General features: G+C 40.5%; 1 protein-coding gene across 6 annotated transcripts; it reads right to left on the minus strand.

Annotated features, from left to right (window-relative positions):
- Nucleotides 1–618: 618 nt before the first annotated feature.
- Nucleotides 619–27,370, minus strand: usp7 (ubiquitin specific peptidase 7 (herpes virus-associated)). Of its 6 annotated transcripts, none has more exons than XM_040116102.1 (31): nucleotides 26,926–27,370; nucleotides 22,503–22,607; nucleotides 22,065–22,263; nucleotides 20,429–20,567; nucleotides 20,059–20,147; nucleotides 19,821–19,929; nucleotides 19,081–19,211; nucleotides 18,502–18,556; nucleotides 18,338–18,418; nucleotides 17,892–17,982; nucleotides 17,707–17,789; nucleotides 17,041–17,150; nucleotides 15,456–15,633; nucleotides 14,007–14,151; nucleotides 13,560–13,690; nucleotides 12,215–12,349; nucleotides 11,300–11,401; nucleotides 10,008–10,113; nucleotides 9,362–9,454; nucleotides 9,117–9,184; nucleotides 8,724–8,824; nucleotides 7,909–8,062; nucleotides 7,610–7,677; nucleotides 6,354–6,462; nucleotides 5,281–5,358; nucleotides 5,021–5,121; nucleotides 3,755–3,854; nucleotides 3,078–3,197; nucleotides 2,870–2,941; nucleotides 2,507–2,597; nucleotides 619–725 (listed from the first exon to the last, which is right to left on the minus strand). In XM_040116102.1, exons 1-31 carry the CDS (start codon nucleotides 27,011–27,013, stop codon nucleotides 619–621), a joined length of 3,339 nt encoding a protein of 1,112 aa, XP_039972036.1. In that variant the 5' UTR covers nucleotides 27,014–27,370. The 6 variants fall into 6 exon arrangements, with proteins under 6 accessions (XP_039972036.1, XP_039971999.1, XP_039971990.1 ...); XM_040116065.1 differs by having other exon boundaries at nucleotides 15,477–15,633; nucleotides 26,926–27,129; XM_040116056.1 differs by having other exon boundaries at nucleotides 6,354–6,456; nucleotides 26,926–27,129.
- Nucleotides 27,371–27,432: the final 62 nt, after the last annotated feature.

A 27,432-nucleotide genomic window follows, 5' to 3' on the forward strand; every position in this document is an offset into this window, starting at 1 on the left:
TATATATGCATATACATATACATATATATACATATATATATATATATATATATGCATATACGTATATTATATATGTATGCATATACACACACACACAAACAAACACACACACACACACACACACACACAGTGTCCTGCTTCCTCTCCCCTCTCCGCTTATTTTATATTAAAATCCAATTTCATTTCTCCCGCTTCCAGACAGGCAACCAAAAACAGGCAGTCAACAGGTAGAGAAGCCAGAAGAAAAACAACTGAACAGCCTCAAATGTAGAGGGGGACAATAAAAAAAAATAAAATAATCAACAAAATAAACAGTCAGGAGGTGGTTGGTGCAGTTTATTTTGTGGTTGAAGAATAATCCGTCAGCTGCAGCAAGATCTGTATCGCTGAAGACATAGTGCCGGTGTAGAGCTGTAGAGGTGTCCAGGCAGGGTGTTAAAAGTGATGAACACACACACATACGAGCACACACGCACGCCCACACAGTCTCTCACACACAAACACACACACGGTTGGTTACAGTCTGTGGTTATGGTGTGTTAAAGTAGGTAGGGAGGAAGGAAGGCGGAGCAGGAGGTGTAGGAGGATGAGGAGGACAAAGAGGAAGGGCGGGCTGCTTTAGTTGTGGATCTTGATTGCTTTCTCCAGGTAGGTGTAGCGACCTCTCTTTGGAGCTTTGTTGAAATGATCCAACCCTAGCCAGGGGCGCGGGTGGGACATGTTACCTGCGAGGAAAGAGATACGTCAGAGGGGTCATTACAAGCAGCAGCGACGGCGGCATCCCTCTCTGATAAAACTGATTTGACATCAAACTGAATTTTATGCAAACAAATTTCTGAGGTGTCACTACAATCCTAAGGAAAATTTAAGCATTTTTATCTCAAGCAATTTCAATATGACACACCCTCTTTGACTAGTTTCAGACATAAGTTTTCTGATTAAGGCCGCGTTCAGAACGACTTTAGCCCTGTGTGAAAAAAATGCAGCCCCCCTCGTTCATTTGAAACAGGTCCACGGAGGCAGTGGGGGTACCAGTGCACAGAGTGCTGGCCATAAAAGCAACGCAAAGCAACATTATCTGGCAAGATGCTGTGGTGGTGAGTCAAACAAGTGCTTGCGCAGATTCCTGGTAGGTTACTTTGTACATTTGTAACGTGAACACCTGATTTCTCCCGTTTACCTCGTACACATTTTGACAAAAGGTAAAACAGTTGCGGTTGTGATAACCTTCTACAGTTGTAAAATCCAGTCTTCTAGCATCATAAACGACCTTGCAGTATTCTTATTTTTACAAACTTATCGATCTGTTACTCAAACGGGCCTTCCTGAACCGTATTTCAACTTCTCACCAGCACCTCAATCAACACCAACAGAGCCCCTGGCATTTTTGTAAAGCAGGGCTGTTTCTGGTCTAAACGGTGTGTTCACACCGACGGATATAAAGTAGTTGTCAGTCTCTGGCCTCTCAGGCATTTGTAGTTCTGAGAGTGTGTAGTGTTGAGTATGTAATCTAGATACTCTGACTGGAAAGTCGCCTTCTGAAGTATCTACCACTGCCAGACACACCAACAGTGTCTGATTTGTTTCCAGACATTGTTCTTCTTTATGTCCCTGTAACTCATTATCAACACATTGTAGAGAACTGGAAAGCCAGAGACTGCGATGATCTACTTTTCCTCTAATTTGTTTAAAGTTCCTTCTTGTAGTGTAGTGGAATAGTAAATAACTGTGCTTCAATTTATGTTGGAATTAAAATGATTATGAATACTTGGCTGTCACCTGCACTGTGCCAGAGGATATTTGCATAAAGTTGAGCCTTTCTCAACTTTCCCCTTTTTGATCCTCTTGAACAAAATTATGCTTGTAAAGGAACCACCATCACTGGAGCAGCTGTGGCTCGTGTAATCACAGATCATTATGTGATCAAAAACACATCTTCCAGGAATGACAGAAAAACATCATTGAATGTGTCTTTAGTAACACTTTATTTAAATCTTCCCTTAGTTGGCATTCATTAGCAGTATATAAGCATTTAATCAGTGGTTTATATATGAATATAATGTAGGTGTAAGCATATGTAAGTGTTTACCGTGTGTTTCCTTGTCTCCTTCAGGCCACATGCAGACTGCGATAAGTACAGTATCTATTCCTAAAAAAGTATCTAGATCCTCTACCAGGAATGTGCTCTTGCATAAATTTGACTGGCCATTGCTGGATGACTAAGCACTTTGTTATGGCAAAAGTTGAATAACTGTAAACTTTCGTGGCTTGGTGACCCGACATTTGTTTCTCACAGAGCCTTCTGCTATGCCAACGCAGTGGCTTCCTTTAAGTAAGTGTTCTCCCGGGACTGTCCCTTGTGATGCATTTGCACGCTTTTGTTTCATTTACTGAGCTCTGTTATAACCTGTTGCACTCATAAAGTCACTACCATTGGTGCAGTAACAGTAAGAATAGCAGTGGTTATATTACCAGGACTCCCCGGAGCAGCAGAAAGAGTGAATACCTGGCTGTGGTTCAAAGTCCTTCAGGTTGACCTCGTACTCATCTTCTGTGATGTACTGATGCCGCCCCATCATCACAATCGCAAACTTGAACTGAGAATGAACACACACACAAATGCATGTTACCTGTGTTCTGAATTTAAAAAAAAAAAAAAACGAACTTATTCATCCTACAACATACTTAAATGTCCTACACAAAATTGTACACATAAAACACTTCTCGGAACTGTTACGTGACATTTAATGAATAATGTGTACCAGTTATACTGGCCAGTAAGCAAAATGTTAAATATTCACTAGAAAACATTTGAAATGCACTCAATACAGGTAGTGATCCCTGGTTGTGCAAGCAAATCATGATGTACCTTCTCAAATTCTTTCTCCTGGATGTCCAACATTGTCTGGATCCTCCTCATCACCTCCCGAAATGACTCGCCCTGTGGGGTGAGGGTTGGGAATCAAGGTAGGAAACAAACACAGAGCATGCAGTTAGGTAGCTGAGTAATACATTATTTTAAGTAGACAAGAAACACTCATTCACACATGTGATCACAGACAAGCATGCACACACACCTGTCTGATCTTGAGCAAAAAGGGGATCCCAAAGGTCCCGAAGACTTCCTTGTGGAAGTGAGCGACAGGGATTAGCATTTCACTGTCCTTGTCAAGGTCCACCTGGTCCAAAGGAATCTCCTGAGTGAGGGAAGGAAATATGACAAGCGAGCAAGGAGGGATTTAGGCAAGTCAGTTACAGTAAATTCGCTGCAAGTTACTCTGATTACTGGTGGAAAAGTGACGAGTGTGTGTTCAACTCGAAATTAACCTGCCACCTTGAAAAGCAATTTAACTAAACTGTTTTTGCTGACCTCTGGTGGCTGAAGTTTTCTCTGTGCTGCAATGATGCACGAGTGTACTCAGGGTGTGGTCGGTACAACTAGACATCACTGTTAGGTGTCGTTAAAAGGTGCAACAGACTTGAAACACTCAGCCCGATGTGGTCACTGCTTCAGCTTGGTGTTTAGTTAATCTTTCATAACTGAACCATAGTATTTTGAAGTAGCTAAACTCCTGCAAATGATAGCTGCAAAAGTTGCTGCTTTTGTAAATAAACTTATCAAACTTTGTCCAAAAAAAAAAAAAGTGTCAAGAAGCTGGCTTTTGAAGTGGAGTAGTGACTAAAGGAGTAAAAAAAGACAAAAAAACCCCATAAAACTCCAAGAGAAAGAGAAACTAAAGTCATATACACTTACCTCTATTCTGAAGGTGCGGCTGGCAGCCGGAGATAAACATTCTAGCAGCTCGTCCTCCTGGTGAACCCCAATGATTTTATAGCTTACTATCTCTAAAAGCCTGCAGGGGGAAGAGAGAAGAGACACAGTGAGGAAGGATTAATACTCTACAGTAGCTTTACAAAGACAAAGTTTTTTCCAGAGCATTAAAATCACATTAAACATTGGATAACATGCAACTTAGTCAACAAATAATAATTAGAGGCACACCTAAAAATCCAAGTGCTGCTAAAGATAGCACGTTTATAAAAATGAGATGATGCAGTACACTTGAGGGCCTAAAGGAGGTGGAAGCCAGGTACCTCCAGGTCGTTTAAAGTACTCAGTAAAATCTTAAAATCAAAAATTCCTTTCAGTCATACGCATTATGCTCTTAATGTCCTGAATCCTATTTTGCACATGATAAAGACTAGATTAACTTTGTACAAAAGGTTGAAAACAGTTCAATAAAACTCAAAATGGTAGCCAAATTCATTAGTTGAAATTGAGCAGTCTGCATTCTCTAAGCCAGTCCTGACCCAACATAGACTGGGGAGAATATGTTCAATATATGACATGATTCACAGCTAACAGGTCAAACTGTGAGCTGAATCTTGGACTGACAGTGAGTTTCAGGGTGGAGGCTGTTAATTAACAACTACATGGAGAAAGTGACTTATACTCTCTGCCTTGCTCAACAGCCCTACTGCGAGCTTCCCACTGCTTTACTCAATCTGTTTGCAAACTGAAATTTGATTTTCAGTCGTTTACATACATGTGTGTGCTATAATGCTATGAGAAACATCCTAAGGATTATTCATGAAACTGAGTGGTTATGTTGGGAATGTTTTCTCTGGGGATTAAGTACTACGTTTTTTGTTTTAAATTCACTTTCATAAATGCACCATCATGAAGCTGAGTTTTGCATAAGGTTGGATACCTGCAGCAAAGCTCAACAATGTTTGGTCAGTGAAAAGTTTTGATTGCGAGCAGGGACAGCAAGGTTTCATTAACAAAAACTGTAGCTCAGAGGGAAGTGGGTGAGAAAGTCAAGTTTTCCCATCAGATGGAGATCAGTGATCATGACTGGAGGAGAAAATGGTGATGATTATTGTAAGGCTCAACCTCTTGGCAAGGATTATATTACTGCAATAATCTTCCCAACCATATTTCAGTCAAATACATTGAAACAAATGACACTGAAATGATGATATACACACGCGCGTGCACACACACACACACACACACCTGAGCTTCTCAGAGCCTTTTTCAGAGAGTTCCACCGCCTTTTTACATTCTTCCAAAAGGTCCCGCACACAGCCATGTTTGTCAGGGTAGAGGGTGATCTCCTGTAACGAACACACATGCAAATTTCATGTGTCTGCTGACAAAAAACATCTGACTTAGTATGTCCATTCCATACTTCCTAAGAGGAAACGTGAGGAAAAATTTGTGTGAGAATGTCCCGCATCATTTAGCTGTTGAAAGTGTGTGTGTCTGTGTATTACCTCCTCTCTGAACTGGCTGTTGAGCCATATGGATTTAAAACTCCTCCTGTTCTCAAAGTCTGTTATCTTCATCTTTAACTGTGGACAAATAAAGAGAAAAGGAGAAGAAAATGTCAAAGTCAGGTAATGAGGGAGGATTGTGACCCCCGTGGTCACTGGTCACACTGACTGTGTTTTCATATTGCATCTCTCATTGTTCCAATTGAAATGAAGTAAGTGGTATTGGCAACAACACAGCATTTTTACAGCATCAGGAGGAAAATCTTTTGAGATTACACAGTTGTAAACAAGTGCCATAAACTACCAGTGGGGTTGAATGTACCAACTACTTTATTTAGAAAATAACAGTGATGGAAGATGATGAATGCAATGCTCCTCTTTTCTGGAAGTTTGTCTTTTTCTAAGGTAGCTTTAGCTTGTTTAGCTGTTAGCTCAGCTAGGACCATGTACCATAAAACTAGCCATATCATAATGAGCAGCTGGTCTGGCAGGAGAACGCATCTCCCTGTAGGAATATCTACTTGTTCAGTGTTTGACATAAATTGGTTCTCCTTCTTTAGTATGGTTTACCGTTTAGAAATAATGGAACTGTTGTGTGCACTAAACTTTCAGGAATATAGAAAGCATTTTGGAATAGTTATACATCATCTTTTAGACCTCAATCAATCAAATGATAAAAAAATCATTTTAGAAAAAAAAAATGCAGAAGAGAAAATATCAACGAAAGATTCAAGGGCAAGGCAACAATAACAAGGACAAAGACAAAAGAAAGAACAGATCCAAAGCAAAGCAAAAAAAAGGAGTGTTAAGATAAACACAGACTGGGTGAAGTAGCAATGATGAGCTACAGGAGAAAGAGTGAAAAGCAGCATATTATAGCAGCATACTATAGTTAACGGTGGAAACTTTAAAGCCTTTTCCTAGCCAACAGTAGCGGTCTTGGGCCAAACTATACTGTCAAAACATGTAGGCATATGGACACACACACAGACACACACACACAGACACACACACACACAGACACACAGACACACAGACACACACAAGGCCCAGAGTTGGCAAACCTTTCCTACCTGCTGGTAGTAGAGTTTCTTGGGCTGCCGAGGTTTGAAGAATTGAAGCAGGTCCCGCAGCGTTCCCTCATAGTTGTGTCTAAGAGGATTCCCTGGACCGTCCCTGTACCTGGCCACCACACCACCAGGCAGGGGGGGAGGACAACAAAGGGGAGGTAAAAGGGACGATAGGACAAGAGAAACAGAGGGTAGAAAAAAGAAGGGAAGGAGCAAAACAAAGTGAAGTGTAGAAAAAAAAAAGAAAAAAAAGAAAAAAAAAGAAGAGGACACAGGGAGAGGGAGGTAAACAAGAGGGAAAGACAAGCAAAAACAAAGAGGTGCAGAGGGACAATAGAGGAGGAGAGGAGAGGAGGACAGGAGGGAGCCAGAGTGGGAGGAGTAAGAGGAAAACAACAAAGAAAGGTGGGGGGGACAGGTTACGCAACGTTTCTACTGACAACTTCAAGTAATCAAATCGAAAGCAAACATGACGCAGGCTGTGTGAATGAGAACGCACTTTGTAAATGTAATGTCAATTTCATTTCCATAGCGCCAAATCCTGACAGAAGTTATTTCAAGGAACATGTCCTTTAGAGCAAGTCTAGACTGTACTCTTTACAATGTTATTTAAAGAGACCAAACATTCCTCCATGAGGCTCTTGGTGGGCGGCCATCCACCTCGACTAGTTGGGTTGAAATGTATACAATGCATTTCTGTCTATATTCAAACAGGACCATAAGATTTTGATAATTATATGAAAAATTAAATGAGAGTTCTACCTTGAAACATTTATTAAATAAGGAATGCTTTTCAAATAACACCAAGTCAGCCAGAGAAAACCAAAGCAACATCGTCAATTAATCTCTTCTGCTTTTTAAATAGAAATACTTTCTTAACAGCAAAAGCAGAATTAGTCAATAAGGTGCAAAACAAGTAGTAAAGCTCCCTTGTCCCTTGTCCTTTCCTTCAATTTCAGCCTTGTTGCAAAGCCTCGTCTGCTGCTTTATATTTTTCCTGACTCGACATACAGTGAGCAGAACAGCTGAAGAAAGGTGATCAGTATAATGTGTTATTAGTGTTAGTACATTCACACGGTATGAACAACACACCATGGGTCTTTGTTTTCAAGTTGTTCTGGAGGTTCAATTAATCAATCAATCAATAAATGCTGAGTGAATATCTGACTAGCAGTGATGTGACATTTATGAAACTATCAATATTATCACAAATAGATAATGATCTGTATCTGTGCGTGTGGATGAGACAAGCCTCCTACCCCTGTGACTTGAAGAACTGCAGCAGCATGGGATCTGTGTTCAACCTCTGCGCTACGGTCTTGGCCACCTGACAAACAGACAACACAAACTTTACAAACGGGGGATCACCACAGGCCTGTCTGATTTCATTTGTGTCCGCTGACTTAAAGGCCAACAGGGAGATTTACAAGGAAAGAAAAAAACAAAACAAAAACATGCTGAAACAAAAACACATTGAAATTGAAATTACCTGTCAAATCACTGTATTATTTCCCCCTAAATTTCAAGCATTCAATGAGAGTACCTGGATGGACCATACCTGAAAATAGTTCATGCGGTTAGAGAGCGTGACCACAAAGCCAGGGTCGTTGTGGATGGTCTTGTCACAGAAAATGACGTCCACCCGGTGGTAGAGATCACGGAAATAATCCTTGGCCGTAGGCAGCTCGCTGCTGTCGTTCTCGGGGTCGTCCCTGCATGATTTAAGGAAGGCAGAAAAATTGATAAATTGAGACAAAAAATGTTGAGTGTTGACAGGAGGTGACAGAAAAGATAATGGGAGGGAAGAGTACAGACAGATGTAACAAAGGCAGATGAAAGGATAAGTAGCAGGAGGAATGGAGGGGGAGGTAAAGAGGACAGGAATAAGGTTGAGGAAGGTTGGTTGGGAGAGAATTAAGAAGAGGTTATGAAGCGATAGAGGGATAGAGGAACGGAGGGAAGCACTGAAGTGTCAGACAAAATATTTAAAACTTCACGTTCAACCCTTCTGACAAAGATCTTCCTCTAAATACACATACACACATATCTCTGAATCCCCCCTCCTCTCCTTTCTCTCTGTTGTTTCACTGTATTTCATCCATTAGAAAAGCCAAAACGTATAGGCTTCGTCTTTAATCATAAAAAAAAAAAAAAACCCATTCGACAGCACCTCTAGTGTGACACAAGCTGTGTTGGAGCTAAAGTGCTCTCGAATATCCCTCATATTTGTTTGACCCTACCAAATTTCCTCCCAAAATTCAAAATCACGCTGCTCAGACTTTAACACACACACACACACACACACACACACACACACACACACACACACACACACACACACACACACACACACACACACACAAACAGTCTTACTTCTGGAAGACAATGATGTCCCCGTCCATGAGCTCATCCAGGGCCTTGTCCAGAGAGACATCATAGTCCTGTATCCGCTCTGTTAGATTGGGCTTTACTTCCTGTAAGACACAAGGGATCATGGGAAATGTAGTCAATGTGAAGCTGTCTGGTGGGTCCACAAGAGTGTTCAGTTTAGGAAATATAAATACACAAAACTACAAAATCGGGAGTTGTGAGAAAAAGCGATGCTGTATATGACGGTGTTAAAGTGTGCACAAGAGAGTTTGAGAGACAAAGCTTGTGTGTCAGATAGGAAGAGCCCTGTGAGAATGAGAAGGAGCAAGTGAAGAGTGAATGAGTGAGAAAAAGAGAGGAATGTGCCAGCAAGTGAGTGCTACATAAATAGATCACCTCATAGAGGATAAGGCTAGTTTCCTGCTGAAACCCTGCTCTCTCACACATGACTGGCAGCAGGTCTCCTGGTTACATGGAGAAAAGAGCAACAGAAACACGTGTTTTAATCCTTGAGTTCAAAGCATTTTTACAGCGAACAGAGAACTCATTGGGTTTACATTGTTTAAATTTAAAACATACTTTATGTTATCTGGTGACAGTGTGTTAAGCTTAAAATAGACTTTGACGTTGATACCACTTACTTATTTTGCAGGATATAGGTGTGTAGATATGTCCACAATAATTTAAGCTTCTGGTTTTGGGGTCATACATCTTCAAGAACAACATGACATCATCTAAAAAGAAGGAGACAAAGTCATTAAAGATACAACAGGTCTCCCAAAGTAGTGACTGCTCAACAAGGAACATTCAGAAATCAGCCCCCCAAAAAAAAGACATTCTTTCTACAGAGGTGGCCGACACATCATAAGAGTAACTTACATGACCACAACTAGTGTTAGAATTAACAGTGGTTATTAACTTTGCAGGGCCACTCACATTACACAAAACCTAGAACTACTCCTATTATATTTGTCATTGTTTGTCATTGTTCCCACAATGTTAACAGTGATCATAACCTATGAAGCAGCATTTCTAATATTTCAAGTTTAAGGCGCCTGTGCCAACATGAACTGAATGCAAAGTTTGACACAAAATCTTGAAAATTAAAGGAGGAATGATTTGGAGGTAATTTTGCTACTGCCCATAATCTTAGAAGACAGAGAGACACCCAAAGAATGAGTCACCGGGTGCTCTAAATCACATGATAATAACAAATTAAAGTAACAATGTGGTAAACGCTTCAGAAACAGACACTGAGTCGGATGAGGGGTTAGATGTGGGACTTACGGTCTTTGTCAAACTTGGGTAACGTGGCCCCGCTGGCTGCCATCTCTGGATCCACTGTCTCCAGAAATATTGTCCAGGGGTTCTCGTTGTCACTCAAGTCGATCATCTGAAACACAAACATGCAAAAAACATTAAAAACTATTTCATTTCTAATATCACTGACTAATTTAAATAAGTGATAAAATGCTGACTTTTTTTCAAGAGTGGAACACACAAACAAATGCACAGATTAGTATATGCATTCATGCACACAAATGCTAATGTTGAAAAAGCACATATACACTAAGGGGTGGCTCCAAAAAATTAAGTGACTGAATTGATAGATTACAATATGGGCCATTTTCCTCACAGCTAACACATTACAAAAGGGATAAATGCATGACTGCTGCCTGAGGATTCACTTCAGAAAACAACTTCTCATTTATCACAATTTTTAAATATTCTAGCAGTTTTTTCAGCATTATTTCCTAATTTAATGTAAGCCATTTTTATTTCTATCTTCAGTGACATAAAATTCTTTATTCAAAGTTGTATTCTGAATAAACTAACACCATCACTTTGGACATTTGAATTTATTTCTAAAGCTTTGTGTTGCATTTTAACTCTCTCAGAGTAGACACAAAACTACTGACTGTCACAGTCTTAAATGCTGAAGCTGTCCCATTTCAGGTGACTGTCCTGGTCGTTACTTCTCTTTCTCCCTTTCACAACTACAATTACCGCTTTGCAGTTGTATGTATACTGTCAAGTTTCTGTTTACATCCATGTCTGTCCAGACTCATGTAATGTAGTGAAGACTTTTCAACCTTGCAGCATAGAAAGATCTATACAATCACCACAGTTTCAAGGTGGGCATCCGAGATTAGTGCCACCAGTTGAGTATCCAACGGACATTATGATGTCACAGGGAAGTTGAAGTTTGACCATTTAGATATAAAATATTGTCATTTCATCATTTTATACTATTATACAGGATAGACAAGTGTTTCGTGATGGCACAGCTGTCGCCGTTGTGGAAGCATAAAAATGTTGTGAAAACACTTGGGGTGAAAAATAAACAAACTGAACCAAACAGACTCCAATTGCCACTCTACCAGGGCATACAAATCATTTTAGCATCCCCGTTCACCACTGGGAGGTGGAACCTACATCTGCACTGGGCTCAGGGCAAGAAACAGACAAAGAGGATTCTTTTTAAAATGTTGGAGTATGTGTTCAAGAATTGGTCACACAAAAAACTGCATGTTTACCACACAAACAAACAACCCAGTCTCCGAGACACAAACACTTACCGACTTGTTGCAGTCAGCCTCATAGTCGAGCATGGCAGGTCGCTTGGTTCCATTGCTCCGGGCCTGCATGGGCCACAGCCTCATCTGGTCCTGTGGGAAACCCTGCAGCACATCATTGTGTGAGTTTCTATCCAACAGTTTTTATTCTAATGTTTATTTTGCTCTGTTAAAAAGTTAAACAGAAAAGCCAAAAATGACTTAATACCACAAAAAGGTGGGAAGCATCAACAGGACGGGAGAAAAACAAATCAAGTAGATAATAAGAAAAGGATGTGAAAAGAGTTTACAAGAGAGAGACAGACAGACAGGAAGAGTCATGGCAGGGCTCCAGACCTCAACCAATTAGTTACCTTTGTGTGAACATTTAAGACTAAGATTTGTAATTATTGTTTATTTTTCTCAAGTCATTATAGTATACTGTTGTCAACAATGATCAATGGAAGGGAGAGAGAATTAAATGAATGTGTGCACATGTTTTTGGGCTCTACACTTGTGAGTGGCTGCCTAGTTTACATATGGCAAATAGGAAAAAAAAAAGCATGCCTCCACTTTAGATAGAGGCACGTGATGACACTCAATATGCAGTGTATGTGCAAAGATAGTCTCCTTTGGGATGAATAAAGTTCATTCATAAATAAATTAGTTGCTTCAAAGACTGGCAACACATTGAGTTTAATGAATAGCATTTTATCAAATCTGATTCCCATTTCAAGTACAATTATTCAAACTGAATTCTTTCTAAAAAAGTATCCTTGTCAACAATTTTAAGTATCAAAACTCAGACGTTATCTTAAAAAGTGGTGCCGAAGTCAAAGTACCTGTAGTTCAACTGAGTTTGAAGGACTCTATGCAAGCCCTACACAAACAGTCTCCACTATTTTTTCCCCCCCTCACACAAACTCTCGAGTCCCTCACCATGGTCTGGGAGAGGTTCTGGACGAACTCTTGAAGCGTGGAGCTCTTCAGGACCTTGAAGACTGTGTACTTCACTTTCTCCTCGTCATACATGTCGTTGCCCTGATGACCACAGAACTGGTCCTCTGTCACCATCTGCCATGAGGGGGAAGAGGAAAGGAAGAACACAGCCTTAGTGACTGGCAGTAAAACCGGACAAAGCTTTAAAACATGAAGAGACTGTACCAAAAGCTTGGGGGGATATATACAAAAGGCAAACATTTGCCCCGGCTGCAGTTAAGTGTCTGTTGTTCTCATCTAAGCGACTGCTGCTGCGTTTATCTTAGCATCACACACATTTAAAACGGCAAGAAAAATGTCTGTATCTTGATGGAGACAAAGTTTCTATCAAACATGAATGCAGTCGTCAGTCAGTAACAGAGTAGATTGTGTCTTAGTAACGCATTTTGTCATACACAAAAACAACAACTACACAGAGCACATTTTGTCTAGAATTACTTTATTCCTCATATTACCAGAGAAAGGTAATGAGAGAAATTAGCCCTCTCTCTTGACTTAATAATTGGCCAAATAATAAAGTCCATGCAGCTGACATCTTCGAACAAAACAAAACTTATCTTTTAACAAACAGTTTCCTCATTATCACTTGTTGCTCTTCTTGCAATCTAAACCACACTGCCAAATTTATTTTCTCTCAATATAAAAGTATATCACAATAACACCATACTTCTACCAATGTGTAGTCTAAATGTAATATGTGAAATTGAAGAGTATTTTTCCTTTTAAAGATAAAATTGTATTGAAGTGCGATTTTGACACAAGATTTGTATATTATCATCTCCTATTCAGATAAATAGTTTCATCCAACTATGAAACATATCTGACCACTAATTTGGATACAAGTATTTTAAGATTAAAAACAATTAAAGCTGCATACTTTGCACAGCTTCATCTTGCATTAACTGCTAATGTAGCATCTTGGTTGTACCCAAGGCAACACCTAACATACGAAGTCCCATCGCAACTCAAAATCTTAGCAGTCCTGCCCCCTTGAATACTTCAAGTAATGAGCACCACTTCATTCACATCACAGTATATAAGCTGCCAGGGCCCACTCTGCTGGGTTTGATGTGTTGACACTCTGAACCACTGCTACTTAACTTTTCTACTTATATAGCATAGCAACGTAACAACAGGGAAGCTTAACTTTGCTATTGTACTTCCCAAACTGGAAAACTTTTAATACAGGCAAAAAGGCAGATAGGTTCCTAATGTACATTCTGACACTGACTAGTCTGCACTAAGCTGCTCACACCAGGAAAAATCTAAAATTTTGGTTCCCTACCTGAACCTGCATGTAGAGGTGAGCCTCTTGGCGCTCCTTCCTCTTCTGCGCCTCCACCCTTTTCTCCTCCTGTAAACGCTCCACCAGCTGCTGGGGGATGTCCACGTCAGTCATTGGTTGGAGAACCTCGCCTGTGATACCGGGAGACATGCAAGTGAGAATTATAGGGTGGACATGGTGCAATACACGAACATTTCTGTTTACTGCAGCCACTAAGACAGTATTCTAAGACAGTCATTGCGGAGAACTCAGTCACTAAATGACAAAGTGGAAACAGAAATAAGATTTTCCCACATCCGTCATACATGCCTCGTATGTATACGTAGAATCGTACTTATGGACACACTAGCTGGGGCAGTTGAGGGGGAACATTTTATGTGTTTATAGCAAAGTCCCTCTGACACCACAATTAGAGAGAAAGGCAGAAAGAGGGAATATGTTACTTACTGAGCTTGGACTCACGGATGTAGACCAACATGTATGCATTGGTGCAGTGGCGCACTGAGAGGTCATCATCATGTCCACCATAGTTGTGTTCTATGGCCTCCTCCTTTGTGCACCGCGACACCACATCATCATCGAACTTACACCACTGCAGAGAGAAAAAGAATGATAGACAAGAGGGAGAGGGTAGTTGGGAAAGGAGCATGGGTGAAGTCAAAGGGAGAGGTAAGGAAGCCAGGGGATGGATAAAGGAAAGAGGGGAGAATGGGGGCAAGAGTAGGTCAAAAGGGGAGGAAAAGAGAAAACCAGAGTGCACTTAAGACAACCATTTATTTCGACTCATCTTGGAATGCTTTCAATCAACCCCAACATGCAAATTCATAATGCTGAAGAAAAAACAAACAAAAACAAAACAAAAAAAACCTACCATTCACTTCTCCTATCAACTCAAGTTATAATATCCATAAACTTTCCGTTTTTCTCTGCTTTAACGGAAGGATTAGTACAGGCATTCTCAACCAGCTGACCTCGTCTATAAACAACACTAACAGAGGTAAATGTGTGCGTGTAAGTCAGGAGTTAAGTACATGTAGGTTTTAGACATTCTACACCTTCAGATTTGTAGATCTAATGTGTGTGGGAAAAAAAACGAACAGTACAGGGACTGAACTCTGCAGCTGAAATTTTGTCGTGTATTGTCAGCATAAAAGCTGGACTCTTGTCAGTTATATTCTATTCCTGACAGGCGCATTTTTTCTACTGTTTGGCTGATTCAACACTGGTTTTGTGAAGCATTTTCTCTGTAAATCTGAGTCGATAGCTCAGCAAATACTTCCCCTGGTTCATAAAATCTCTGTACATTTTTTTAAAGTAACTTATCATAAAAGAACTGACAGGTACTTATTCTGTATCTTTACATGTTTTTCGTTTCTCTGCATCCAGCATTTTTCATACAATGTTCTATGGGTATAATTACATGCAAATAATTATACTATTTATAGCAGTAGTTAAACATTATTCTTTAACACTGCTTGTTTATGCATATCATAATTTTAGCTGTTACCTCTAAGACCATCATTATAACATAATTACATTACTTATTTCATTTTCTACATTTTTTATGCGGTCCTGATACTATGATCATTTTTTTTAGAATGATTACTTTTAGTACCTTTTTCTATTAAATGTCAGCTCCAGAGTAGACCAGTGTAGAAGTCGACCATATCAAATGACTGTATTCATGATACGATCTAAAAGATCTAAAAAGTTGAGTGCCTGTGGCTCAGTTCATCTCAAGTAAAGACAAAAACCAGGTACTATACTCAGGGCCAGTGCTTCCCAAAATTATAGCTAGTAATGCACAAACCACAACACATAAATCCTATCAACACCACCAAAACCCACACCCACAGAATTTTTGGTGAAAGGTGTATAAAAAAAAATTGTTCTCACTATTGGTTCCTTGACACTCACTTTGCCGTCTCCTTTGGGGTTAAGATAGACGACGTAGTGACCGCCATGGTTGTCCCCACTGTGCACCAGCACTGCGTGCAGGATGTAGTTGGCTGGGTCCTTGGAGTCTGGCTTTTGAAGGAACTCATCCAGAGGTAACTGATCTGGAAACTCAAACCTATTGAGGAGAGGAGGAACGAGAAGCAGAAAGGATAGACAGACGTGGGGATGGGGTGTGAGGAGTGATTGAGGGAAGTGTGAGAGGATGGAGAAAGAGAAGATGGAAAACAAGGATGAGAGGCAGGGAGGGAGAGATTGGACAGTAAAGAATATGACAGGCAGGAGAAAACGGGAGAGAAATGTAAGAGGAATGGAGGGAAGAAGTACAGATAAGAAGAACGGATGAGTAGAATAAAAAGAGGATAGAAAAAAGAAAGGTCAAATATTAACACAACAAGAAACAAACCTATGTAAGAGAAAATATGAGTGTAGGCTCAGACATGATTCGAGTTTACCTGCTCCATATACTCTATATCAATGCACTGTGTGTGTGTGTGTGTGTGTGTGTGCGTGTGCATGTGTGTATACGTGTGAGTAAGTGTGTGAGTGTGTCAGTATGTGTGTACAAATACAAAGCCCTCAGTGGGACAGGTGCCTGTGGCAGCATCACAAGGATGACTCTGGGTTTGTGAGAGACACCACAGAGGGAAATTAGCTACTCTGGATGGCTGCTTGTGTGTTCTGAAAGAGTCACATTATCCTGATGGATTGTTAAAACACCATTAGCTACCAAATAGCATGCTACAGCCTACAGGAAACACAGTGACTCACTTTCTCAGTGTCTTGGTGCAGAAGGTCAGGGCAGAGTGAAAGCTCAAGTACTGTTTCCGAAAATAGACTGCATCTTTAACCTATGTTACTGTGGACCAGACCTTCTCTAAAATTATGTCTGAGCACCAGCCACTGTGACATGGTGTGAGTTTGATGGGGACTGATCAACTTTAAGAAGGGCTGTGTGTGTGTGTATGTGTTTGTAAAGTAATACACAAGTAAGCATAAGTAGAATTTCCGCCTCATGGTTGTATACCTCCGCCAACCAGTCAAGTTGAAGTTCACATCCATGTCTGTCCAGACTCATAATATATGCAATGAGGACAACGAAGGAATTGAATAATAAGTATTAATTGTATTTTAAGAACATTATGATGTCACAGTGAAGTTGACCTTTTGGATATAAACTGTCATCACTTCATCATTTTATCCAATTGGACATGTGTGAAATACTGTTATAATTAGCATATAAATCCTTGAGTTTTGGCCAAAAACATGTTTTGTGAGGTCACAGGGATCCTGACCTTTGAGCACCAAATTCTAATCTGCTCTTTGAGTCCGAGAGGACGTTTGTGCCAAATGTAATGAAATTCCCTCCAGCCGTTCCTAGGATATTTCATTCACGAGAATGGGATGGGCGTACATCCTTCCTGTTCTCTCAGATGGACTGACGGACTGACAACCCGAAAACAAAATTAATAATAAAAGGAATGAACATGTGACGACAGTGTGAGGGTTTGGCCTGGTGCATTACCTGTCATTAATCTTGATGTTTTGGTCAGTCTGTGGGTCATACATGAACCTCATCAGCTGCAGATGAAGTATTGGAGGGAAAGTGAGGAACTTCACTCCTTTTTCCGCTTCCTGCAGTGCAAATATAAACATGTCAAGCACCTGGGTCAAGACATCTCGTTGATATTCATTCTCCAACCATGAATACTTCCAGCTTTAAGTAACTTACAGTATTTTAGCCGGTCTTAGATGCAATTTTTGAATCTTACAATCCACTCTATCCAGGTATTTCTCTTTTATTACTGCACCTACTTGTCCTCCATTTTAACACTGAGGTAGTATGCCTCCGGATCTGACTTTAGACCACATATCTATTTAGTTTGGAGAAAAAAAACTGGAAAAGAGACACTAAATAAAATCAGAATAGAAACCTTTTCCAGCTTTTTGACCTGATTATTTGGATGTACCAAATCCATGCATGAATAGAACTGTAACGTGTCTTCCAATTAAAGAGTATTGCTCAAAATTAATATTGAACATTGTCAATAGGGCCCTGCTTTACTGGATAATGAAAGATTTGATAAAAATGTTGGGTTTAAATGAGTTTTTATCCCAATTCAGATACAGCAAAATAAAATGCATAAGACTAAAATAAACTAGAACAAATAACATAAATAATGTAGCTCACCTGCAGGCCATGCTCTCCTGCGTCATATTTGTTGTCTCCATCTAACTGTTCGGTTGCAACATAATCTTTGAATGACTCGAAGACTGGAAATAAGCAGAGATCATGGATAAGATCAAGGAAATAACAGTAGTGCTAAAGATAGAGTAGCACCTCCGCGATGATGTTGTATCGATGTTGCTACTCACTGTTCTTCTTTCCTTTTATGCTAAGCTGGATGTCATAGTAGTCCTCTATCCGTTCTGACCGGTAGTCCACATGCTTACACTGGATATATGACTGCAGAGTGAGAAAACACAGATACACACACGCACACAGAGACACAGGGTTCAGACTATGATTCAACTAGTGAGTCACAAATATCTATAAGCAAGTTACTTCTTGATTTAACCTCCTCCTATTCTTAAACTGACCTTGTTCCAGGCTACATCCTGTGTTAAGTTAGACTACTTCAGTTCATCGCTGTGTACATACATACTGCACTGACATTACTGTGCAAAATAAAAGTATGGAAATGTCTACCTCCAACAAATAAACCTGTCTTTTTGAACAGTAACTCAATAATGATTTTTATAACAAATATACAAAATGTGACAGCAACCATGAAGGGGAAAGGTGGGGTGGGGGGACATACCACCATCTTTCCTCTGAAGAGCTTGGGGATGGTTCCCTCAACACAAGTGCCTTTCATTTTGTTCTCCACATTGTCCAGGAGCTGGAAAACATGCATGCATATAGTATGTCAATAATTAGGCAGGCATACACATACACATTCTTCAAGACATTATTAGAACTCACCACTCGGCACAGCTCCTGTACATCATGTTGCATGAAGCTATCTAATGTTTCCCACCTTAACATAGGAAGAAAAAGAAGAAGGGGGGGGAAAAAAAACAACAACAACCAGCAGTTAGATGTGATATCTACAGATCAGGAAAGATTTGTTGCTGGTAACTACTTTAAATACTAATAAAAATAATATCTGAGTCATATAGTGGTACCAGCAATGGCAGCTGATCAAAGAAGCAAACTAACCATCATCAGTGTACTATATTTTTCATCATTTCCCCCTTTTTATACCGACTCCAGGTAACATGCTACATCCTAAGTACTCAGTGAAACAACCACACCACAGCTGTTAGCTGACAAATCAAGGTGTGTACAAAGATCTTTCTGTTGTTATCCAAACTGAGCAAGTACCCCCCCCCATTTGATGTTTTTAGCATTTAAATGCCAATAAGAAAATACAAGAAAAGAATTACAAGTACACTACTGAGCCAAAAACAGTAATTATTTGTTTAACCTCACATTCTAGCCTCAAACGTTGTCATTTGAAAACAAATGGGGGTGAGTTGTTGATAAAAAAGTCTAACCTACCCAAAGGACTTGGTCAGTTTCTTGGTGCCAACAGGTTTATCGCTGTGTTGCAACTCATAGAAAACCCTCTGCAGTGCCAGGGGGACGCTCTTGGACGAGTCATCTCCCTCTGTGGGCATCATGTACACTGCCTGCAAAGAGTGGAGTCGGGAGGATTCACACCAGGATTTGTCCATTTGGAGTTTGAGGACGTAATACTCATAGATTGAAGTTACTAATTTTCACTGTTTTGTGAAGACATTTGCTATGCTTAAACGTTCTTATTTGCATGACAAATAAAATCCACATCATCAGACCTAGTCTTGGAAAAAACAATGAAACAGCATTAAGACTATGGTGAATTAAAGGACCTCGTGATGCCAGATGATAGTGGTAGCAATGCCACAAGAATCAGCCCCAGCTGTACAAGAACATTAGTAAACAATACTTAATCGTACGAAAAACTGGCAGCATACAGAGTAGAAGTATACACTAAACATGCAGGATGTGAATTTGGCCTTCCATATCTATGAGACAAGATGACATGTGGACAATAGGTATAAACACACACAAACAATGAACATAAGCTCTAGTGCACATGCTTTTGCGTGCACACACAGACACGCACAACACACAAAAACCAAATCTTTATCTGGTCAGAAGAAGCTAATGCACCCAGCCAACACGGAAAAATACACTCTACAACTCATAAAAACAAAATCTAAATTCAGACACAAATAAACACAAAGATAAAAGCATACCCGTCGTAGCTGGTTGGTAAAGAAGAGTGTCTGTAGCAGGCTATTCATGTAGCAGGTCGCTCCCTGGTTCTTTAGTCCAACATAGCCAGTGTGTTTCTTAGAGTCCCAGCTGTTTATAAAGAGAAAGTTAATGTTATGGTTATAATTCGTCAAACCTAAAAAGAGAAAATGCTACCTGGGACCAGTGGAAAAAACCCAGCCCTGAAAGAAAACGCAGAGAAAATTAAACGCTACGTACGCCACTCCATGTGGGGCATCTGCCTGGACATAGACTTCAAAGGTGACTTTGTCATCATCAATGAAGCCCCTCTCTGGATCAGTCACATCCTGAAACACAAAACCGTCAAAACTGTTAATATTAATAGGAATGAGTATAAGCAAAAGCATGCGCTTAATGTATATTTTTAACTTCAGTTAAGACAAGGAACAAACACTCAAGAGGTCAACGAATACATGAAAATTAAGTTTTTGCCAGTCTTTCCTATGTGTGTCTACGCCACCAGCTTGTGCAAACAAAAAACACTTGTTTCTTTGATGGTTCTTCTGAAAAACTTATCTGGCTGTAATATAAATCTGCCATCAAGTCCTCTGTCAGTTTCTGTACTTACACTCCAGGACATGAAGTTGGAGAAGCCCCAGTCATTCTCTTTGTGGAAGAACAGGTGACTGATCCTACGGCTGAAGGACTTCTCGTCGTCTTTGTAGTTGATGATCTTCAGCATGGCCTGTGCGTGGCAAGACCATGACCTGAAACAAGAAGAACAGGATCCAGGAATTTTTAGAATTATGAGATAGGACATGTTTGATTAATTGTATTATTTTCTCATTAACAACTGCCTTTCCTTGAATTAAAAATGGCATAAGTACATCATAATGTGTGTACTTTGATGCAGTTTAAACGTTTAACATATGCTAATATTAAGATAACAAATTTAGAACGTTGTGAAGGCTACAACACAAGCCCATGTTAGTGAACTTCTGTAACCATGATTCACTGAGTTTATAATGTATCACAAGACCAAAAACCTGTGCAAAACACCTAGCCAATTAAACCACACTTAATTACACCAATTACACCTAAACACACAACCCAATTTTATTATCAAAAAGCATAAAAGAGTGTGAGGAGTGGCCAGATGACAAGGCTTTAATTGGTAATTTTACTTCCTTTGATGTGTCTTGGTGGTGACCCTGAAGATAATTTCCTGACTAAAAAGCCTCTGGGGTATTTAGAAAGCACTTTTACTTGAGTAAATGACCAGGTCATCAGGATTACAGTCAGCAATTAAATCAGAGGACTTGAAAAAAAAAAAAAAACTCTATAAAATTGATGTAAATTAAAGATAAATTCCATATACAAAACAACTGACTGAAAAAATATTCAACTCACTTACTGAACTAAATCATCAGGGGTGCGGCCAGGTGTTTTTACAAACTGCAGTATAACTGGAATGGAGAGGGAAGTCGGAAGACACCAAGAGGCCTATGGCAATTTTGAAGGAGCTGCAGGGTTTCATGGCTAAGACAACTGATACACTGGTGCTTCAATAGTTGCATCTTCATGATAAAGTAGCAGAAATACATTGTTGAAAAAACTGATATGACATTTGAGCTAGTATTTTTTTTCCCATAAGGCACGTGGGAGACTAACAAATTGGAAGATGGTTTGATGGTCTAATGAGACCATAGCTGAGCTTTTCTCCCAACTATTCTACATGCTATGCTTGACATAATCGAAACACCCCACAAACACCGTTCCCATCATGAAGCATGATGGCATATGATCATGCTGTAAAATGAATACAAAACAGACAAATCCTGGAGGAATAATAATGCATTTTTTTTAATGTCTGTATTTAATGCATATCAATTTGTAGACATCGTTTCACACTGACATGAAAGAGTCTTTCTGTGTCGAAAAAAAACAGAATTATATCAATGGTGACACAAAATTGTAGAAGAAAAGTGTGCATGTGTGGGGAGGCAGCACCTTATATGGACACCATTATGTCTTTGTTTTATTGCAGTACATGTTCTAAACTAATTGTATAGACTGAACTTTCCAACTTTTACTGTGTTCAGACTATATACACAAAGTGTCATTCAAAAGCATTCAACCAGTGAGTGATCATAAGGTCAGTAAACTCTATTTGTGTGTATGTGTATGAGGACCATCAAACATTTCTGTGTTTGCCTAAATCCGTATAATGCCTGCCAAATCCCCCGGCCCACCAAGACACCTACGTGGAGTCTGACTCTGCGTTACACTGTAAGAAGAAGCCCACGCTCTTCTGGTGTGGTCGGTCAGGATAGAAGCGTGGCATCACCATTATCTTCCATGGAAGGTTCCGGACAAAGCAGGACGGGCTGAGCACCGACTCGCTCAGGCGGCTGAAGCGTTCCACCACAAACCGGAAAGTTGCCTCTGACCGCCAACTGGTGTCTGTAGAAAGATGAGGCGAGAGGGGCAAAACGGGCAGATTAGACGGTGAATAGGAAAAACAGGTTTCCTCCAGCTCTAACTGACATGTGCTAGTAAATAACGCCATAGTAAATTAAATCGAGCCATTCACCGGATTATGTTAAACCTGGATCATTACTTAGACAATTTTCTTTACAGCACAAGCTTCTGAACAAGCAAAGGTATTCATAATCATGTTCGTTTGTGCACATCCTACTCACCATCCTCCATGTCCTCCTCTGTGTTGTTGTGTCCATCTGCCATGGCCACATTACCATTGATCACTGGGTTGGCCGGGATTCTTGGAGGGTCGTCTGTGTCCCCAGCTATAAAAAGAGAGAAACGATATGATAAGACTGTATGGTTAGCAGGGTTTCTAGCATAGATAGCAGGGCAGAGACTTTTCCTCAATTGGAGGAAAACAGGTACTTAGCAATTGCCCTTGCTAAATTCCTGACATCAGCAGGTCAGAAACAAAAATCAATAAAGTATGGCATCAAGAGCTTAAAAAAAAAGGGGGGCAGACACAAGGATTCCACTCATTGTGCAACAGCAACAACCATTAAAGATAAAAACGGTTCCTACAACAGAAAATCTGCTCGATTACCTTCTTACCAGTGTGGATCCATTTTAATTCTAGAAAGTGTGAATATACAAAGCAACAAAACTCAAACTATGATTCTTATAATACTTATACTAATGTAGTTTCATCCTTTGGTTGTGGAAAGGAGGAAAATGTGAGGTGACAATCAGTTTATAAAAAAAAAAAAGTCTTATTTTGCCAGGTCTCTTTGAATATATGTATACTTTAAAAAAAACAGGACAGGCTGACACTCCAGGCCATTATCCTAATAATTTGAGGCATACAGTTAAAAAAACAGCATAAACCAAGATTGGAATTCTTTTATTAGCAATCCTGCAACTACTGTTTCCATCTTTATCTTTTGCATTTTTACTAGGAAAACCCTGCTGAGACAACATGCCAAGTCTTCTTTCCCAGTCTGTGTATCAGAGTGATGGCAACAGAGAGAGAATGTGTGTGTATGTAACAAAGACCATGCAACATTACAGTAGGCTGGGTAATTATGGACACAATGCAGGATTAAGCTGCAAGTCATCGCTCAAACAAAAACACACGCGCACAGAGGACAACAATTATCCCAGCCGAATAATGAGAAGGCTCGATGCACAGTCTCGTCTATCAAAACACAGTGATGACAAAATCAGAGGAGCTTTGAGTAGACTTTTAGGAGTGAGTGAAATCTGTCTGGATGCTGTGATGATGACGATGGCGCTACAGAAACCAGACTCGAGAGAAACGACAGCACTGATATTAACATTCAGGCATGTCTCCAAATGTGTTGCTGTCTAAGCCTCTCTCTTACACTGCATTTCATATGTATCTGTGTTCCTTGTCCTCTCCTAAGCTTACAGACGCAGTGGTGCCTCCAGGTAATGTTAGTGACCCAGTCCTCCAGGAGACTGAGCTTGTTTCCCCAAGTGGATTATACCTTGCTAATGGGGTCTGTCAGTCAACTCCATGACAACTTCTTGTCCCGCCCACTGTGTCTGTCTACCCTGAATCCTCTGAGAGGTACATACTAACACATTAGTCACGGAAATCTGCACGAGCCGGAGCTAAATGTAGGACTTCATATTTGACAAAAGAAGCACAGGTTTAATGTAGCACTTAATGTCACTTGAACTAGGGAGATGTCTAGAAGGTGAAGATCACAAGCATCTCAACAGACTGAGTGATTATTTAGAAATATGTTTTCAAGAAACATCACTGTAATTAATCTGAATGTCTGCTGTGGTTGCACTACAACAGTAACAATTAGTAAAAAGCACAGTTTTCCGTTTGTGTGAGAAGGGCCAAGAAAGTATTCTAATCTTTCCTAATCTATTAAAATCCACAGCCTTGGACTGAAAATAAAAGTTCCAATCATCGAGAAAATGTTTTGTCTGATGACAACTTTAAGATGGACAAAAAGAGAAACAACTCCAGATGTGTTGTTAACCTGCAGAAACAAGGTTGTAAGAGCACAGCTGATCCTTTTACAATGACTTGGCACTAAGAGGGTGAAATGCTGTTTGATGCATCAGACCACAACAAGGTATGTTTCTCTAATATCTGATAGACAGATGCAGAAACCTACAATACACTCCTGACACAAAATCATGAGGTACAAATACAGCTGAAGGAAACCTTGGCTTTAAAACTTATATGTACGTTAATCATAGTCCTTAATTTGTCCTATTAGGGGAATGGGGTTTTACAGAAAAGGCACTGTTTGACAAATAGCATGATGTTTGTTATCTGTTAAGTTTCTACATTTCTGGAGAGGTATTACAGGCAAGAATGCTAGATCGATCGTGTAGCCGGAGCAGCCTGGCATTATAGTCACACTGCTGTGGTAAAACAGATAAAATAACATATGTGGAGCAGATGATGGATTAACCCCCCTGCAACTGTATGGAGCCCCATGCCATATAGGAAATGTGGCATGTGATTGTATAAGCAGTCTGAAAAAAGGTGAGGACTCTATTGACTCAACATGTTTTCACTGTCCTTGTAAGGCTGAAAGTGCACTGGGAGAGAACCCAAGAGGGATGAGCCTGCAACTCAAGGGGTGAGAAAGTCTGGTGAGTGCACCTGCTACTGGTGAAACAAGTATTGAAATGAATGATTGAAAAATGTAAATGCCATCTGGGGCTGGTTCTAATTAAATATTTCTATAATTAAAAGAAGATAAAGTATATATTGTGTGTTGCGGAATAACAAGCAACAATGCGTTTGTAAACAGATAACAAAATCACTATGACTAAATGACGCAGTGATGCTGAGGGCTCCCACAAGCCTCTACTGAGTCCAAAGTTGACATCAGTGAAAAGTCAATAAAAATACCGGTAGGACGGGTGTTCAGTGTGTTTTGTGTGCTAAACGCTAACATGGGTGGCCCAGACTCCAAATCGGACTAACAAAAACACAGATCATTAAAAATGGCGAGCTCCATGCCGTTTGGTCTTCCATACAATGAAGCAGCAAATCCCCGCGCTGCCCCTGTGCGGGCCTGGCTTACCGCAACGGCGACTACCGTTACTTACAAAGACTGCCACACGGTTAACATTAAACAGTCAGACATCAACATTTAAACTAACAAACAACTAAGACAAAGTATAATTTACATTTGGTGCATTAGATTGTCGTAATATGTACTTGAATCGTTTAATGTATTGTACCACAGTCAATTTAGCATATCAGAATTGACGCATCTGCGTTAGCGTTAGCTATCTAGCTATGTAGCTATGTAGCAATCACTAGCCACAGATTCATCTGCAGGCCCTTCTTAGCTAACATTAGCTGGAAACACTAGTACAACCTAACAAGCTAGAATTAATACTAGAGAAAATTATCACCCACGGGAAGTACATTATACTGTTAAACAGCCATTATACATAAGTGAAAATATCTGATTACGTGATGCAAATATTCAAGGCCTAACATTCGAGCACTAGCCAAATCGAACGTTGCAAAATACAAGCCACCATTTTGGAACGCCACACACCCCCTCCGTGAGCATTAGCTAGCATGCTAGCCAGCATGCTAGCCAGCAAATGACCGTAACGAAGTGGGCCTCGGAGCTAAATGACTAGCTTACAATTAGCTGTCCCGCTAACAACGTTCATTACGTTTTACCATCTTGAGGAACACATAAGGTGATAAAAAAGATACCCGACGCTGTCCCAACTAACCGTTTTTACAACAAATATTAACTAGTCATATTTACCGACTTTCCCTTTCAGGGGCCAAACTGGCAGATTTTACCCTGTAGTTAACCCATATCGTTACTTTACAGGCCCACATTTAATGTACAAGCCATCGGACACGATGCTAACACACATATTCTAGAGAGGCTAGCGTAACGTTGCGATGTCGAGCGGTTATTAACGGACTATATTTAAACGTTATAACTTATGATAGGTAAGCTGCTGCTACTTTATTCACTGAACTGCTAACTTAAATGAGGAACGCAGATGCCGATAACTGCCTACATCAACCAAAAGCCCACAGTGAAGTCCAAGTAGCAAGATTAATTTACCTAGCGATGGATCCATGTTAATTGCAATACTAACAACCACACTGTTTACAAACATTTAGGTTATCAACATTCAGCGGGCCTGGAATCCCGTGGCTGCATGTGGATTCTAAACGGCGATGATTTGGCAAACTGCATTTGTTAACTTGTTACAGCAGCCGAACGTTATCAAGACCTGGACAGTTTATTTAGAAAAACAGTGGCCAATCCGAATGAATGATTTGTGTGGCTAATCTCTAGCAGTGGATATGCTAGCTCTTTTGGTTTATCTACATGCAATGGGATATTGCAAGCATAAAGAGAGAAATACAACCTCCATTCGCTTATAAAACAAAATGAGGTCAGCTCCACACAAGTATGCTGCAAAGGACGCACAATCAGCAAAAACGCAACCGGCTATCCTGGCTAGCTTCGGGCCTTCGTGTGTACTGTAAAGTCGAGGTCAACTTGCACAAATAAACCTTGCTGCGTTTCTCCTGCAGCTGTTAAATTATGACAAAATGTTTGAAAGTGTCCGTTCGGCTTTCTTGGGACTATCACTTACCTTCCATCTCCATGTCCTCTGGTTCGCTGAGCTGCTGCTCGCCGGCTTTCTGTTGCTGCTGCTGTGTGTGGTGATGGTGGTGGTTCATGTTGGCAGTTGTTGTTGTTTTGTTTGTGATGCAGTAGTCCCTGCTATCCCTGTTACCCTCTACCTTGTCCAGGGTCGGCTCGGTGGACTGCTGGTGAGTCGCAGTAGGATGCGGAGGTGGGGTGGACAAGTCGAGCCTCGGCGGCCGGGCCTGCTCTGTTGCGACCTCGGCCTTGTCCGCTGTCAACGCCGGGGAGTAAGGAGGGGAGGTCGGTGGGGGAGCGGGTAGAGAAACGCGGACGTATTTGCTCGCTATTCGCCCAATCTCGGCGCCTTTGGTGGGTGCGAGTCGCTTGCTGAAGGCGGGGGTTGGGATGGATGGACCGGGGCTCCGAGGAGGGAGGCCCGCTGAAATTAGCTAAATCAATCCTGCTTTACCCCGGGAAATGCGGGGCAATAAGAAACTCACAGCACGACCTG

This window comes from Xiphias gladius, chromosome 3 (assembly GCF_016859285.1).
Source record: "Xiphias gladius isolate SHS-SW01 ecotype Sanya breed wild chromosome 3, ASM1685928v1, whole genome shotgun sequence".
Lineage (NCBI taxonomy): Eukaryota > Metazoa > Chordata > Actinopteri > Istiophoriformes > Xiphiidae > Xiphias > Xiphias gladius.